This window comes from Nansenia antarctica (genome assembly GCF_963989245.1).
Source record: "Nansenia antarctica genome assembly, chromosome: 1".
Lineage (NCBI taxonomy): Eukaryota > Metazoa > Chordata > Actinopteri > Argentiniformes > Microstomatidae > Nansenia > Nansenia antarctica.
Window position 1 is genome coordinate 68,610,172 of NC_137674.1, and position 16,325 is coordinate 68,626,496.

Genomic DNA, 16,325 nt, shown 5'->3' on the forward strand with positions numbered 1-16,325 from the left:
GGTACGATAAGGAGAAAAATGTAACGTTAAAAGCACTCGAGGGCTTTCTATAATATATATTTTTTCAAATGGTACATATCTACATGGCAACACCCTCCTTTATATCCCTTGAATATTACGCAGTACAGATATTTTTGGTCTCATGGCTTACAGAGTGTTTTAGACAATAGGCATTAAGAGAGAGAAGAAGAGTTGGCAATCAAGGCTTTGAAAACCTTTGTTTTGACTGCTGAGTCAAGCTACATCGTCAAGTACTTTTGAGAGACACAATAAATAAATAAATAAATACATTCTATCATACATTTTACATTACATACAGTACATTCCTTTGAGTAGATAATATATTTACACATGCTTTTCAGAGTTAAAGATCATTGGACCAGATACAGTCCTTGTAAATGAATACAGTCGTGGTCGCCACGGTAACATCTATTCACTTTATCGGCTCACTTTGCCAGTGCCTTTGCTCTCATGGCTGTGGCCTCTGCCTTGACCTGACCCATGACCTCCTGACCCCCACGGAATCTGCCCAGTGACAGGCCTGTCCTGGGGGTAAGCATGCCTCGGAGGAGGGGGGGGGGATCCTGAAAAGCTGGACGGAGAGCGGCTACGCCCCAAGAAGAACCCCCCTCCCTCGCCGCGGAGCTCGTGGCGGGAGGGGGAGGAGCTGAGGGAGCGCTGCAGCGAGGAGGAGCTACGCGGAGGGTGGGGCGGGGGGCTGAACAGCACCCCCCCACGGTCCTGCATCAGCTGGGTCAGGCTGGCCAGGAAGTCGGCGTCGCTGGTGCTGCTGGCGCGGACACGGAACCGCCGCCGTCTAGAGAGCAGAGAATAACGTTACAGTTTACAAACAAAATTGGCAGTCGCTGTGATAGAAGAAAGATATATATATATATATATATTGTTGATAGACACTGGAGAAACAGTACAAGGGGGGAAGTAGAAATCTTAGGAGACACAGTATAGGGGAAGGCAGGTGTCTCAGGAGACACAGTGCTGAGGGGTAGTAGTTGTCATAGGTTCTGTGCTTGTGCTCGTACCTGTTGTCCACAACCGGACGGCTCGGTGGTTTCCCTGGGGGCGGGCGAGGCAGGAACTTCCCTGTGAGCGGCTCCAGCACCAGAGGGGTGCACACGGGCCGTGGGATCTTACTCCTGCTGCCCGAGGAGGAGGACAAGGAGAGGGCGTCCTCCCCCAGCCAGTCGGAGCGTGAGCCCCGGTCCGAGCAGGACAGCCTGTCCCGGGGGAGGGCGAGAGGCAGGTTGTCGCAGGACAGCGAGGGCGAGGGGGAGTGAGAGGGCGAGCCGGGGACGGGGCTGCTCCAGCGATGGCGCCTCTCCATGACGACGGGGTCTCTGGCGGAGGAGGAGGAGTCCAGGGGGGGGGTCGCGGTGGTGGCCAGGTCTCGTCTGGGGATGCGGCTCAGCCTGGGGGAGGAGGGGGGGTCCCTTAGACGAAGCAGGGGTGGTGGGGGGGAGGAGGAGACCGTGCCTGTGCTCTCCGCACCACCACCGCCGACGGGCATCTCTGCGGCCTGGGGGGAGCGAAGGTTGGGCTCTGAGGAGCGGTCGGGTAACCCCGAATCACTCTCCGGGTCTTTGTCGTTGACGACGTGAGCCAGGTGAGCTGAGAGGAGGGTTAGCGCGGGGCACGGGACTGGCCCAACTGCCTCTCCCTCCTCCACCTTCTCCTCCTCTTGGCGCTTGGGGGGTTTGGGGCTCGACGGGGCCTCTAGGGGGATGGCGATACTCCTCTCCTGCATGGGCGACTGTGGCACCGTGGAGCTGGCAGACTGGTGAGAGACAGCAGAGATCGTTAGGAGGAGTAGGCCTGTAACAATTATGAAATAATTGTCTAATGGCAATCTTGACTGTGCTACAACACACTAGCTAGCTAGCTGAACAAAGAACATGGAGTTAGCTAGACAACTGCTCTGCATGTTTAGCACATCACAACATGCTGATAGAACATGAACATGCTAAAAACACATATCGACGAGAATACATGTTCAATTTTATGTTCAGAAATATGTTTTATGATAATAAAGAGGCATGGTTTACTTCATAGGTTGCTGTGTTAGTACATTATCTGGGTCACATAACAGTGAAACAATGATATTGTTAATCGCAATTTTAAAAAAAAATCTTTTTTTTTTTTTCTGAGTGGAGCAGTCCCACTCATATTTTTCATTTTTTTATTGATAGATACAGTGGAGAATTAGATAGGAAGGATGGGTGAGAGAGAGAGGAGGGATGACATGCAGGATATGTCCCCGGCCGGATTCGAACCCGCTACGCCACCTAAGCGCCCCAATCGCAATTATTTCTGAGACAATTAATTGCACAGCTACATTTGGAAATGTTACAGGCCTAAGGAGGAGGTAACCAACGTGAATGGTCTTTAAGTAGGATGGGTGGAGGGATGAGAGAAAGGAGGATGGAGGAGTGTTCATCTAAACGCCTTTTACCTGCTCCAGTGGGGCTCTGCTCATGTGGACGGCGGAGGGCATCTGTCCCAGCATGCCCGGCAGCCTGCGGTGGCCCAGCAGCCACGTGCAGGGCATGGCCATGTGGGACAGGACGGGGCTGCTCGGGGGGCCCGCTGCCGCGGACTGGCTGTCCGACGGGGGGTCCTGAGAGCCGGATATCTGGGTGGCCTGAGTCTTGGCTTGTGTCTTGAGCCCCGGCTTGTCTTCATCCAGAGTGTCTGGAGCTGGAGGAGGCTTGAGAGCCGCCCCCGAGCCGCTGCCTTGCTCCATCTCCAGCATCACCCACTCCTGGGAGTCCCCCTCCTGGGGGGCGGGGTTGAGGGCCACGAAGCCGCTGCTGGCCGCCCCCCCTTCCTCCGGGTCTAGGGTCCCGGCGCCAGTGTGCTCCTCATCACACGAGGGCGCCTGCTCCCCCTCGGGGATGGTCTTCTCTCTCTCCTGGGAGTGGCCGCCTGGACGCTGCTTCCCTAAGCTGAGAAGATAAGGAGATAAGTGGGAATTTGTATAATGGGTTCATCAATTCATCTTTGAAGTCACAGGTCGAAAATTATGGAATAGCATCATTAACACTAGAACAGCCGTGCCTATTTTACCTACTATAATAGGGGGGTCAAATGACCATAGTCTTTATAATGGTAAGCTGCTACTTACACACAAAGACCACTAGTTGACGTGTCTTGTAAATTAGCCTGCCTCCTACACAGAAAAACTGCAAAATAGCTTTATATTAGCTTGTCCTGATGTGATTTTGAAAATGTAAGGATACTGGGTGGTAGAACGCACATATCTCGGAAAAGTCATGAAAGGAGGGTCCTGAAATTTGATCGAGTGCAAAGATATAACATTTGTTTTACTCACCCATGGCTGTTCTAGTGTTAAAAGCAATTCAAAATATACATGAAAATACATATAAATGAACAGTCCAACACAAGATGGTGAGGTGCAGCTTAACTTGTGGAGGCTGTCAACTGGTGTGTGTGTGTGTGTGTGTGTGTGTGAAGCTGTCAACTGGTGTGTGTGTGTGTGTGTGTGTGTGTGTGTGTGTGTGTGTGTGTGTGTGTGTGTGTGTGTGTGTGTATGTGAGGCAGTCAACTGGTGTGTGTGTGTGTGTATCACTCCACACTGCCACAATAGAAATCCACTGATATTCAGACTAATGACAGAGGTTCTCGTTCTGACTAGGCCTCCAGGAAGAGTAATGAGAGAGGTTCTGGTACTGACTAGGCCTCCAGGAAGAGTAATGAGAGAGGTTCTGGTACTGACTAGGCCTCCAGGAAGCGTTCGATGGTGGGTTTGGGCTCGGGGGCGAGCCTCTTCTCGAAGGCCAGGCTCTGGCTGTGTCTCATCCTCCTGAGGAGCGGTGCGGCCCGGTCCAGGAACATGGTCTCAGAACGCACCCGCCTGGGGGAACTCTGGACCGACCCGGTGTTGGGGCTCTGGTTCCCCTGGTTCTGACTGTGCTCGTCCTCGCTCACCACCTGGGAGAGAGAGAGGGGGGAGAGACGAGAGGAGAGGAGAGAGAGAGAGAGAGAGAGAGAGAGAGAGAGAGAGAGAGAGAGAGGGGGGAGAGAGAGGAGAGAAGGTCAATATCATGTCATTGTTTGTTTTCGTTCTTTTCTGTTTCTCTGTAAAGCGACCATGGGTCCCCAGAAAGGTGGTATATAAATGTATTATTATTATTATTATTATTATTATTAATAATAATAATTATTATTATTATTAATAATAATAATTATTATTAGTAGTAGTATGCTCAACATAAAATGACATATCGTACATAAGCTACCTTAACTGTACATAGCTCATAACTGTACTTGAGCTGCAACGTTTGCAGAAAAAGTGCTACACAAATGAAAGTTATTATTATTATTATTATTATTATTATTATTATTATTATAACTGTATATATCTCTACTTGTCATACTGCACTTACTTTTTCTATCATGTTTTTATATATCACTATTTGCATTTATGGTTAGATGCTGAACTGCATTTCGTTGTCTGGTACCTCTGCAGTGACTCTGCAAAATAAAGTTGAATCTAATCTAATATTATGTAATAAAATAAAATACACAACACGATTGAGTCTCTCTGGTGTTGCTTGTATTCACTGCAATGCAGCGGATTTCCATCCATCCATCCACTGCATCGTGAAAGAAAGTCAATGGGATGAGACAACGTCTCCTGACATCACAGCAGTGATGAGACCCTACCAGGAGACTCCAACAGTGGCCTGTATTATTGTCGCGCAACCTGGTCACAACTCTCTACCGTCCAACCCAGTCACAACTCTCTACTGTCCAACCCCGTCACAACTCTCTACTGTCCAACCTGGTCACAACTCTCTCCTGTCCAACCTGGTCACAACTCTCTACTGTCCAACCCGGTCACAACTCTCTCCTGTCCAACCTGGTCACAACTCTCTCCTGTCCAACCTGGTCACAACTCTCTACTGTCCAACCCGGTCACAACTCTCTACTGTCCAACCCGGTCACAACTCTCTACTGTCCAACCTGGTCACAACTCTCTACTGTCCAACCTGGTCACAACTCTCTACTGTCCAACCTGGTCACAACTCTCTACTGTCCAACCTGGTCACAACTCTCTACTGTCCAACCTGGTCACAACTCTCTACTGTCCAACCTGGTCACAACTCTCTACTGTCCAACCTGGTCACAACTCTCTACTGTCCAACCTGGTCACAACTCTCTACTGTCCAACCTGGTCACAACTCTCTACTGTCCAACCTGGTCACAACTCTCTACTGTCCAACCTGGTCACAACTCTCTACTGTCCAACCTGGTCACAACTCTCTACTGTCCAACCTGGTCACAACTCTCTACTGTCCAACCTGGTCACAACTCTCTACTGTCCAACCTGGTCACAACTCTCTACTGTCCAACCTGGTCACAACTCTCTACTGTCCAACCTGGTCACAACTCTCTACTGTCCAACCTGGTCACAACTCTCTCCTGTCCAACCCGGTCACAACTCTCTACTGTCCTGGCTCCCCGCTGGTGGAACAAGCTTCCCACTGCTGTCAGGACTGCAGAATCACTCCCTTCATCTTCTGCCGTAGACTGAACACCCATTTATTCAGGCTACACCTTAACTGTCCGTCCTGAGACATCTACTTCCTCTCTATACCCCGCCCCCCACTACAGTTTCTCTACAACAACAACAAATATCTTCCTTCTACTAGCACTACAATTGCCAATGGCCCCTGGCCACAGCATAGATTACTTTTTCCTGCTATGACTGGTGGACAGATGATTCACTTACGTAGACAAATGTATTTGTTGTAAGTCGCTTTGGATAAAGGCGTCTGCTAAAATGCCAAAACAATCCCTGTCCTAACATGTTCCTAACCTTCCTGATGAGCGGTTGGGCGTGCTTGTTGTTGAGGTTGCGGTCCATCTCCTCCCATACGTCGGCCCCCTGGGTGTTATGGTCGTGGATGGGGGGGCAGTTATCCGCGTCGCTGAGGCGCTCGCCCTGAAGGACGTCCTCCGTGTTCTCCCTCTGCAGCTCGCCCGGCAGCACCGAGGCATTTGCCATGCTGGAAGCACACAGGAGGCAAGGACAGAGAGAAGGTAATTTTTTAGCTGCTCTGTGCATAGCGAAACAAAATTAGAGCAGGGGGTTTCTGAGGGATCTCTCTGGTTGAGCAGGTTCCCATCCCCCCCATCCCCCCACAAAAAATTCAGCTTTTCATACAGTACATGCATATGACTTGAAATATCAGTTGAATGTAATAAGGATGAGTATTGCAACAAACTTTGGAGAGTTCCTCCCCCGTTGAGGTGCTTACCCCATGTACGCTGGTTTGAGGTGGGTTTGATGTGCTTAGTTACCCCATGTACGCTGGTGTGAGGCAGGTTGAGGTGCTTACTTACCCCATGTATGCTGGTGTGAGGCAGGTTGAGGTGCTTACTTACCCCATGTATGCTGGTGTGAGGCGGGTGAGCTGCTGGGCGGTGGTGGCTGAGCCTGCGATGGTCAGCATGTCCTCTGAATCACACTTCTCCCAGTCGTAGGGGTCGTTCTCCAACACGCTGTGGCTCTTCATGGCGTTCTCGAACACGGACATTAGAAGCTGTGGACAGGATAAACAAACCCATTAACATTAAGCATTAAGAATCAATGGGCAATCTTTTTGTCTTTGGCTGAGAGATGTATAATAATAATAATAATAATAATAATAATAATAACCATTATTTGTATAGTACAGTTTTGCTGCAAATGTTGCAGCTCAAAGTCCTTTAACATCCACACAGCATTAAAATAATAATAGAACAATAGTAACAATAGTAATAAAACACACAATAGCAATAATATAGACTACATAATAAAACAAGAATAAACCATACAATCCAAGGGGCATAGAACAAAGATAAACAAAATAATATAAGAATTACTATAAGATTCAAACAAGTAAATACATATACAAATGTACCTGATAGTCAGGCTTAGTGAAGTAGTCCAAGGTCAAGACATGGTCCAGGAACACCGTGAACTCTGAGGGGAGGTGTTTGAGCATGAGACGATGGTCATACGTCTCCTTCAGATTTCCTACTTGTTCCTGGGAGTACAGGAAAGGGAGTGTTATCTTCACTATCACTTAATTCCTTTTTTTTGTGATCAAATGTTTATTTATTTTCTGTTAAAGCACATAACAACAAAACAAGACAACAAGGCCACATCTTGCAACCAACAACCCATACAACCACACGCAAACACACTGTAATATGAAACCACACCACAAGTACAATGTAGCTATCTAGGTACTAGGGGCAGAATCACTTAATTCCTTGATACAAATTCACAATATAATATACTGACATTGCTTTGGAAAAACGTACTTTGTCTTTGACCTTCCTCCATGGCAGCTGACCCACCATGAACTCCACCAGCATGTAGAAGAGAGACCACAGGTCATCATGGCGACCCATCTCCTGCAGACGCAGACACACACGGGTGAGTTGACATTGAGACTGTAGTCAGCATGGGTCAGCGCTTAGAAGTGTGTGTGTGTGTGTGTGTGTGTATGATGCGAAAATCACCTTATTTTTATGCGCGTTTACTGAGGCGTATCTCACTGTTCCTCTGAACCCTGCAACTGGACGAGGCTGAGAGGGAGGGGGGGGGACATTTAGTGATGGAGATATGTGACACAGTCTGATCATTTGGTCCGCATGTCGGCAACCAATCAAAATGTTCAGACTTTTCTTTTGAAACACAGAACTACGTTTCAATGTTTTTGAGAATCACAACACAAACTTGCTAGTCAAGCCAAAATGCTGCAACACAATGGATTGGGTGAGTAATCCCCACTGCTACCTAAGCCCCTTTCACACATACAAGCCTTCCCAGTAGATTCCATGCAATTTCCAGGGTCGACGTAAGTCTGAATGCGGCTGACCAGAGAAATCCGCTCGGGTAATTAAGCTGGTCGAGACCATGAATAATTCCATGCAATTTACCAGGTCGCTGTATGTCTGAATGGAAGCCTGAACATTGCCTGGTCAGTCTCCTTTCACAGCTGTCCTGCATCATGCAACCAGCAGGGAAAAGCGCATAAGAACTGCCACCAATTCCAACAATTTCCAATCATAGTGGAGGTATGATATATGGCATATACTGTATATATATATATACGGTTCTTTGATGGAAAGGCATTTTTTAAGGCATTTTTAACGAACTCCCAGCAAAGTCAAAACATGAAAATCTGCGCTCACTACCTTTTCCAGTTGAACATAAACGAAACTATTTAAATGCTGCTATTGTTTGCGAAGTTACAAGATCCTTACATCCCACCATTTTTTTCAAAGGATGCAAAGTTCTAATGTAGCCTATGGAGATGTTGTAGTTGATCCCAAAGTCTGTTCAAACCCAGCAGCGAGACCAGCAGGAAAACACAACTAGATCTTCTATAATTCTAACTAGATAGTACTTCGTTTCCAATCATAGTTAGCTAGATTACTTACTTAGCTAGCTTACTTTTACTTATCAAATGTACATTTTGTGATATAGACGCAGTGCACACACACCGTCTCCTCTCAGCTGTCCTGCATCGCGCATAGCCCGCAGAGCGCATATGTCTAATTGAGTCAACTCGTATTATGCTTATCACCAAGTATAATAAGATAATTAGAAAATTATTTAAAAATAATGTTTTTTTTTGTTTTTTTTATTATTATCATGCGATCTTTCGTGGGCCGGCCAGAATCAGAATCGTTGTACGATTATCTTATGGGTGGACTAAAACCGCATTGCTTTTATTTTGAAGCCCATTTATTCTCACAAATATTTTCAGTTGCTCATTTCGCCCCCTGGGGAAAAAATAATTGCCCACCCCTGCTCTAGAGTCTCTAGTTTGAGAAATAGACGCATCACAGGTCCTGAACTGGCAGCTTCATTAAATGGTACCCGCAAAACGCCAGTGTCAACGTCTACAGTGAAGAGGCGACTCCGGGATGCTGGCCTTCTAGGCAGAGTGGCAAAGAAAACTCTGAGACTGGCCAATAAAAGGAAAAGGGCAAAAGAACACAGACATTGGACAGAGGAAGATTGGAAAAAAGTGTTATGGACAGACAAGTTTGAGGTGTTTTGATCACACAGAAGAACATTTGTGAGACGCAGAACAAGTGAAAAGATGCTGGAAGAGTGCCTGACGCCATCTGTCAAGCATGGTGGAGGTAATGTGATGGTCTGGGGCTGCTTTGGTGCTGGTAATGTGGGAGATTTGTACATGGTAAAAGGGATTTTGAATAAGGAAGGCTATCACAAAATGTTGCAACGCCATGCCATACCCTGTGGACAGCGCTTGATTGGAGCCAATTTCCTCCTACAACAGGACAATGACCCAAAGCACACCTCCAAATTATGCAAGAACTATTTAGGGAAGAAGCAGGCAGCTGGTATTCTGTCTGTAATGAGTGTCCAGCGGAGTCACCAGATCTCAACCCCATTGAGCTGTTGTGGGAGCAGCTTGACCGTATGGTACGCAAGAAGTGCCCATCAAGCCAATCCAACTTGTGGGAGGTGCTTCAGGAAGCGTGGGGTGACATTTCTTCAGATTGCCTCAACAAATTAACCGCTAGAATGCCAAAGGTCTGCAATGCTGTAATTGCTGCAAAGGGAGCATTCTTTGACGAAAGCAAAGTTTGAAGGACAAAATTATTATTTCAAATAAAAAACATTATTTCTATCCATGTCAATGTCTAGACTATATTTTCTATTCATTTTGCAACTCATTTGATAAATAAAAGTGTGAGTTTTCATGGAAAACATGAAATTGTCTGGGTGACCCCAAACTTTTGAACGGTAGTGTATATATGATACATGGCAGTCCCACGCGCCCATCCCGCTCCAGTTCTGCATCCAGTTGAATGATTCAAGTAGATCGCGCAACCAGGGAATTGCCGACGTGTGAAAGGGAGCAACACGGGAATCTACCGGCATTTAGCTCATGTGTGAACGGCGAAAATGCCCGGTCGACACAGCTTCCATACACACATAATTCCATGGAAATTACAGGGAACTATGTGTGAAAGAGGCTCTAGTTAACTATAACACTACTTTACATTGTTAGCAGGCTCACAAAACAAGCTGTGTTAGTTGACTAGCGATTTGTCATTGATTCTCAACAAGAAAAAGAAGAAAAGTCTGATCATTACATCGGATCCCGACATGCGGACCAAATGATCAGACTGTGTCACAAATCTACTGCCCATAATACAGAATACAATAAACAGCACTACACCACTGAGGTGGGGCTGAAATACTTACTGGACGCACTTCCTGACAGGAGTTGGTGAACTGCCGGGCCAGACCGAAGTCCAGCATGTAGCAGCATCTGCATGTGCTGGCGAGGCGTCCCATGGCAAAGTTTGACTGGGGGTTGTAAAAAAATCAAAAAAACAACAACAACTGATTAAGAGTCCTTGCTGTAAAATTTAATGAGCAGTCATCTTATATACCCTTATCCTGTTCTCTCTCTCTCCTGATTCATCGCTGCCTATGTCTCTCATCTTCTAAACATATTCCATTTACATTATTACACATTTAGCAGACTCTTGACAGGGACAGTCTCCCTGGAGTAACTTATGGCTGAGTGCCTTACTCACTCAAGGGCACACTAGTGGTGGTGTTTTCCCAGGTGGGATTTGAACTCATGAGTCATGACCTTCTGATTTCCAGTCCAACTCACTATCCACTACCCCACTATCCACTACCCCACTATCCACTACCCCACTATCCACTACCCCACTATCCACTACCCACTACCTCACTATCCACTATCCACTACCCACTACCCCACTATCCACTACCCACTACCCACTACCAACTACCACACTATCCACTATCCACTACCCACTACCCCACTATCCACTACCTACTACCACACTATCCACTATCCACTACCCACTACCCCACTATCCACTACCCACTACCTCACTATCCACTATCCACTACCCACTACCCCACTATCCACTACCCACTACCCACTACCCCACTATCCACTACCCACTACCCCACTATCCACTACCCCGACCACTACCCTATTCCGTTACCGGTTTGATGTCGCGGTGAAGGAAGCCAACAGAATGGATGCTCTCTATGGACTCCAGCATCTGCCGGCCCAGCCTCAGCGTGGTGGACACGGTGAAGGTGCCCCGGGTCATGGTTCTCCTCAGGTCCGCCAGGTTCCTCCCCTGTAGCACACAGGAAGTGTTTGAAGAGTCAGAGCTAGTTAGCTAGCATGTTGGAGCACAGTCAAAATTGCCATTAGACAATTATTTCATAATTGTCACAGGCCTAATCACTCCCCCGAAAAAAACACTAGAGAGGCACTCCTACCTGGAGTTCCATCACGACATAGTTGAAGCGGTCATTGCGACCACAGCCCACAAAGCGACATACGTGATCTTTACCTGAAAAGAGAGAGTGAAATGAGTTACCCCTGGGGTACAGTGACACCTTAACCAGTGGAGAGGGGAACATGTCTTTTTTTTACCTTCGTGAAAATACCTTTGGTTGTTTTTCTTTCAAGTGGTCTACCAAACTTAAAACTAACTTGGTTATACAATCATATATTTGTCAAACAGTTTCGCTTTGAGTAGAACTTCCATTACAGCGGGTTGAGTCCCTCACCCTGGAGTTTCTTCAGCACGGCCACCTCCATCTTCAGGACCTGTTTGGGCTGCTGGGCAGACTCCACCTTCAGGGCCACGTTGGCCTGGCTCAACAGATCCAGAACCTCGTAAATTTCCCCAAACCCACCCCCGCCAATCTTCTTCGCCTGCAAAGAGATGGGAAAGGTGGAGAGAAGACATTGAAGACATCAAGAAGCGAGTGAGAGAGTGAAAGAGAGAGAGAGAGAGAGAGAGAGAGAGAGAGAGAGAGAGAGAGAGAGAGAGAGAGAGAGAGTGTGTATGTGTGTGTAACAGGTAATGACAGATATGTGTGCAGATCTCTCACTAGTACATAAAAGTGAAAGTGAAAATAATGTATCTGCTGTTGCCAGGAGTGTAACAGTATTGGACATATTCTTCAGCTCTGTTCAACAGATTTTTTTTTTCAATATGTGCAGATTCTTGCCTGCTCTCATTAGTGCCACTTACCACTCTCCATCTCTCCCTGACCAGGTCTGCTACTGACAGGATGTCTGCCTGCTCCGCAGCCCCACTCATCCTGAGTGCTCTGAGTGCTCACAAGGAAGGCCTGCGCCTGGCATCAGTGATGCTGGCTTCTCACTGCACAAAGGAAGGAGACAGAGAGATTTGAAGTGACAATTCATGTGAAATTGGGAGACCAACCTCCATCTGCAAACAATGTCATGACATAATAATGGTTAATCAATCACTGTCACTCCAATGCACCAATATGCTCCATGCAAAAGATGTCACTGGGCGCAGTGTAAAAGCCAAATTTGCAAACACCTCAGCCTATAACTGCAAGATGTCCATTTCTAAATTCTATTGCAATCCGGTACAGATTTACCAGAGGTAAACAATGTAAGAATCATGCATCAATCTCTGCACACCAACTTATCATGACACCAGGATACATGTACATACATGCACCACATGTTTAATCACAGCTGATGAGCACAAAACAGACTTGCCTTGCAGGAGGAAGGATGTATTTAAATCGCTTTGCTGAAATAGGGCTTGCACCGAGGATGACTACATACATTGCTTGACAAAGCGCCTACTGCATCCATACAAAACATAGGAGGGGAATTGCCACGGGTTATCCTAGATGTACGTGATAGCCACCTATAGCCACCTAGTCCCGCGTAACAAATGGTAGGTATCGGGAACGCTTTGGGTTAGCAAGTAGCAGATCAAGGCTCTCCGGTTCACAACAACGGTCGTTAGCTAACAAAGGCTGCGTTCGTAAACTCGCTCTGGAATCTTGATCAGCACTCATGGAATGCCTCTTGTCCAATCAAATTACTTGGTCCCTTTATGACGTGGAACGTTAGTGTGCGCTCCGGCGCTCTCAGAGAAAATTTACGAACGCACCCGTTACAGCTAGCTAGCCTGGGATGTTATCATCTGCCCCATACAGCTTCCTACTAACCTACCTTTGATGGCACCATCGCAAGCCTGTAGTATTAAATCAGACAGTTAGCTGATAGATGTGTCCATTGGTGTGAGCTGTATGGCTATCAATCATCAATCCATTTGCTTTTGATTCTTAAAATGTTTTAATGTGGACACAACAGGACGGGGAAGGTTTCTTCTTCTTCGCTCATTCACGCAACAGCAGCAGCGGTGGTCTGTGACGTCACAGCCAAGCACTCCTCCTTGTATACACTGATTGATCCCCCTGCAGCTCCCTGCATCCTTCTGCATCTCTCTGCATCCTTCTGCATCTCTCTACATCCTTCTGCAGCTCTCTGCATACTTCTGCAGCTCCCTGCATCCTTCTGCAGCTCCCTGCATCCCTCTACATCCTTCTGCATCTCTGCATCCTTCTGCAGCTCCCTGCATCCCTCTACATCCTTCTGCATCTCTGCATCCTTCTGCAGCTCCCTGCATCCTTCTGCAGCTCCCTGCATCCTTGCAGAGTTCTTCTGCGAGGCTCTGTAATAATAATAACCTTTATTTGTATAGTACTTTTCCTGCAGACGTTGCAGCTCAAAGTGCTTTACCATCACACACAGCATTGAAATAATAATAGAACAATGGTAATCAATAAAACACACAATAGCAATAATATAAACTACACAATAAAACAAGAATAAACCATATCCAATGGGCATAGAACAAAGATAAACAAAATAACTAAATCATATATAAATAAATAAATAAATACATACATAAATATATAGATTCATCAACTAACATTAAAATATACATTTAGAAAATAATACAGTCATTTAAAGGCAATATTTAAAAGATGCGTTTTTAGTCTTGACTTGAACATAATTTGCTGAGGTTGCATCCCTAATGTAAACTGGCAGTACATTCCACACTCTGGGTGCATAAAATGAGAATGCAGCCTCACCAAATCTCTTCTTTTGTACATGTGGAAGACAGAGGAAGCCAGCGTCAGAAGACCTGAGAGCTCTATTGGGCTGATATGCTAGCAAAAGGTATTTCAGATATTCTGGTGCTGTGCCAGTGAGAGCTTTAAGTTAAGTCTAATTTAGTCTAACTAGTCTGTCTAACTAAAGAGACAACAATACTGTACTGATAGTTGTTGGAACACAAATGTTACTGTCACACTTATTGCGCAAGAGTAGGAACTCACATGACACCGCAGCACAGCACAGGTCGCTGGCGTACAATGTGTGACAGGTGAAACTATCAATAAATAAACCCATAATGTCTCTCAATGATAACAAATGGTGTGTGTTGTGTTGTGTCATCAAATCCTACAATGCATTACTTTTGAAAATGCAAATTATGGATTGACATTGCCTGACTTGAACTACCCAATCGGCAAACTGGTAGAGCCTTAATGTCCATGCACACTTCGACTTTTGACCATGGACTGACTTATTATTACCCATGTGGAAGCCCCCCGCCCCCCTTCCCCCCTCGCTGCTGGAATTTCCCCGCAGACGCAAACATGTGTGCAGCGATTTATTGGATGATGTCATAGTTTCAGTTGCGCTCCATTTCATGGCCACGACGCACATGATGGATGATGTTTGCACACCGCACCCCCTTCCCATGCACACCAACCCCACCAAGACATTTAAATCGAGTACACCTAGGGGGGAAAACATTACTAGGATATGGAGATAGGCGTGACCATACACGCGGATTGGATAACAGGAGACCTGCGTCAGTTGAGCAGTGAGCGGTTGAAGGGTGAGGCGGCGGCGTCACGGGCGTCCGAACGTCAAAGGCTGCGTTCGTAAACTTGCTCTTGAAATCTGATCAGCACTCGTGGAATGTCTCTTGTCCAATCAAATTACTTGGTCCCTTTACGACTTTGAACCCAGTGTGCGCTCCGGCGCTCTCAGAGCGAATTTACGAATGCAGCCAGGGTGTTTGCGCAGCTTCACAGATCTGCAAACACTCTGCGCGGACCAATGAGCAGTCACTTAATACTACTATAGACCATGTGTATGGTGGTTAAGTCTGTGAACATTAGCAAATAGTTTAAAGTACGTGGCATTTTTGATGCACTCAACGATTTTTTTTGTAAATTATCTGTGTACGAACGAACCAGGAGAGAGTTGTTGTGGACATGTTGTTTCCCGAAATGTACAATTTAACTGCGGGGTGCAAAATTAGTAGTCTGCCTGTATGGATTTGTGATCTTATATACTGTCTACGGCACCATATGTCGTGTTTTTAGCGGTTTAAGTGCAACATTACAGCCTATTTTACTCTTTGAAGAAAAGTTCTCGAAGTCGCCTATGTCATCTGTTGCGCATGACCCCGTTATGGAGATGTCTGCAGACTTTGGCCGAGCGCAGTTGCTCTGTTGCACAGTGCCACATTGAAACGGTAAGGTCCTTGGATTAAACTACTGAGTTGTTTAACTCGTGTCATGTGTCTTGTTGTTTGTTGGTATTAAAATAAAGTAACTATATTATATATGATTTTAAACCAAGGGACATGAAACATACATTTGTTTGGGTAAATGTATAATATAATAAGGAAGCAACCGCGTTTACAGTAGGCGGATTTCAGACTGAAGCCTGGCGACATTTGACTTCACTCAAGCTTTTACGCACCGTAAACCGTAAATGTTGTAGCCAGTGGTCCGGTTGTGGTTGTGGTCCGGTTACTGTAAACTTCGCCGCAACAAAAGGTTGCACGCCACGGTCGTGGGGGTGGGGGGCCTCGGCATGGGGGTGAAAAGTGGCTCTGCTTGTTTTCCCTCGCTTCCTGTATTTCTCGTTGTGTCAAACGGCAGTTCATAACAGTGTCTGCCTCCGTATTGCAGTTGGCTTCTGTTATTATCTTCGTTGAAATCAGTAGGGTCTGTAAACACAGCTGACACGGCTCCTTTCAGGTCTTGTTTGTATTCTGTGGTGACTGTGACATTGCAGCGCATTGGAAGTAAGTTGCATTCTGTTAGTTTTTCGTTTTGTTTATGCATAGCTGTGCTCTGGGGTGTAGTGTTACGTGTGCTTGACTGTGCTCTCTCTTGAACGCTTTTTTACTTTCACTGTGTATTGATGATGCATTCCCGTGCAGAGCATGGCCCATGCCTACAACCTTAACTGTACTTTTACATCTCAGGCAAACCAGGTGGATACTCATGTGTGTGCGTGTCAATAACCGTCCTGTCTTAATTCTAGGTTCCTTCACATGAATGACCAAGGAGGATCAAGGGTTGCAGCGACCCCTTGCAGCACACT

General features: G+C 46.4%; 1 protein-coding gene across 1 annotated transcript; it reads right to left on the minus strand.

Annotated features, from left to right (window-relative positions):
* Positions 1-438: 438 nt before the first annotated feature.
* On the minus strand, positions 439-13,117 carry ttbk2b (tau tubulin kinase 2b; the record flags this gene model as incomplete). Its single annotated transcript, XM_080525420.1, has 15 exons — positions 13,083-13,117; positions 12,115-12,246; positions 11,645-11,792; positions 11,351-11,424; positions 11,065-11,205; positions 10,280-10,384; positions 7,552-7,617; positions 7,351-7,443; positions 6,945-7,070; positions 6,427-6,584; positions 5,858-6,047; positions 3,752-3,966; positions 2,468-2,960; positions 1,041-1,792; positions 439-817 (listed from the first exon to the last, which is right to left on the minus strand). Exons 2-15 carry the CDS (start codon positions 12,181-12,183, stop codon positions 439-441), a joined length of 3,009 nt encoding a protein of 1,002 aa, XP_080381546.1. The 5' UTR covers positions 12,184-12,246; positions 13,083-13,117.
* Between the last annotated feature and the right edge of the window lie 3,208 nt (positions 13,118-16,325).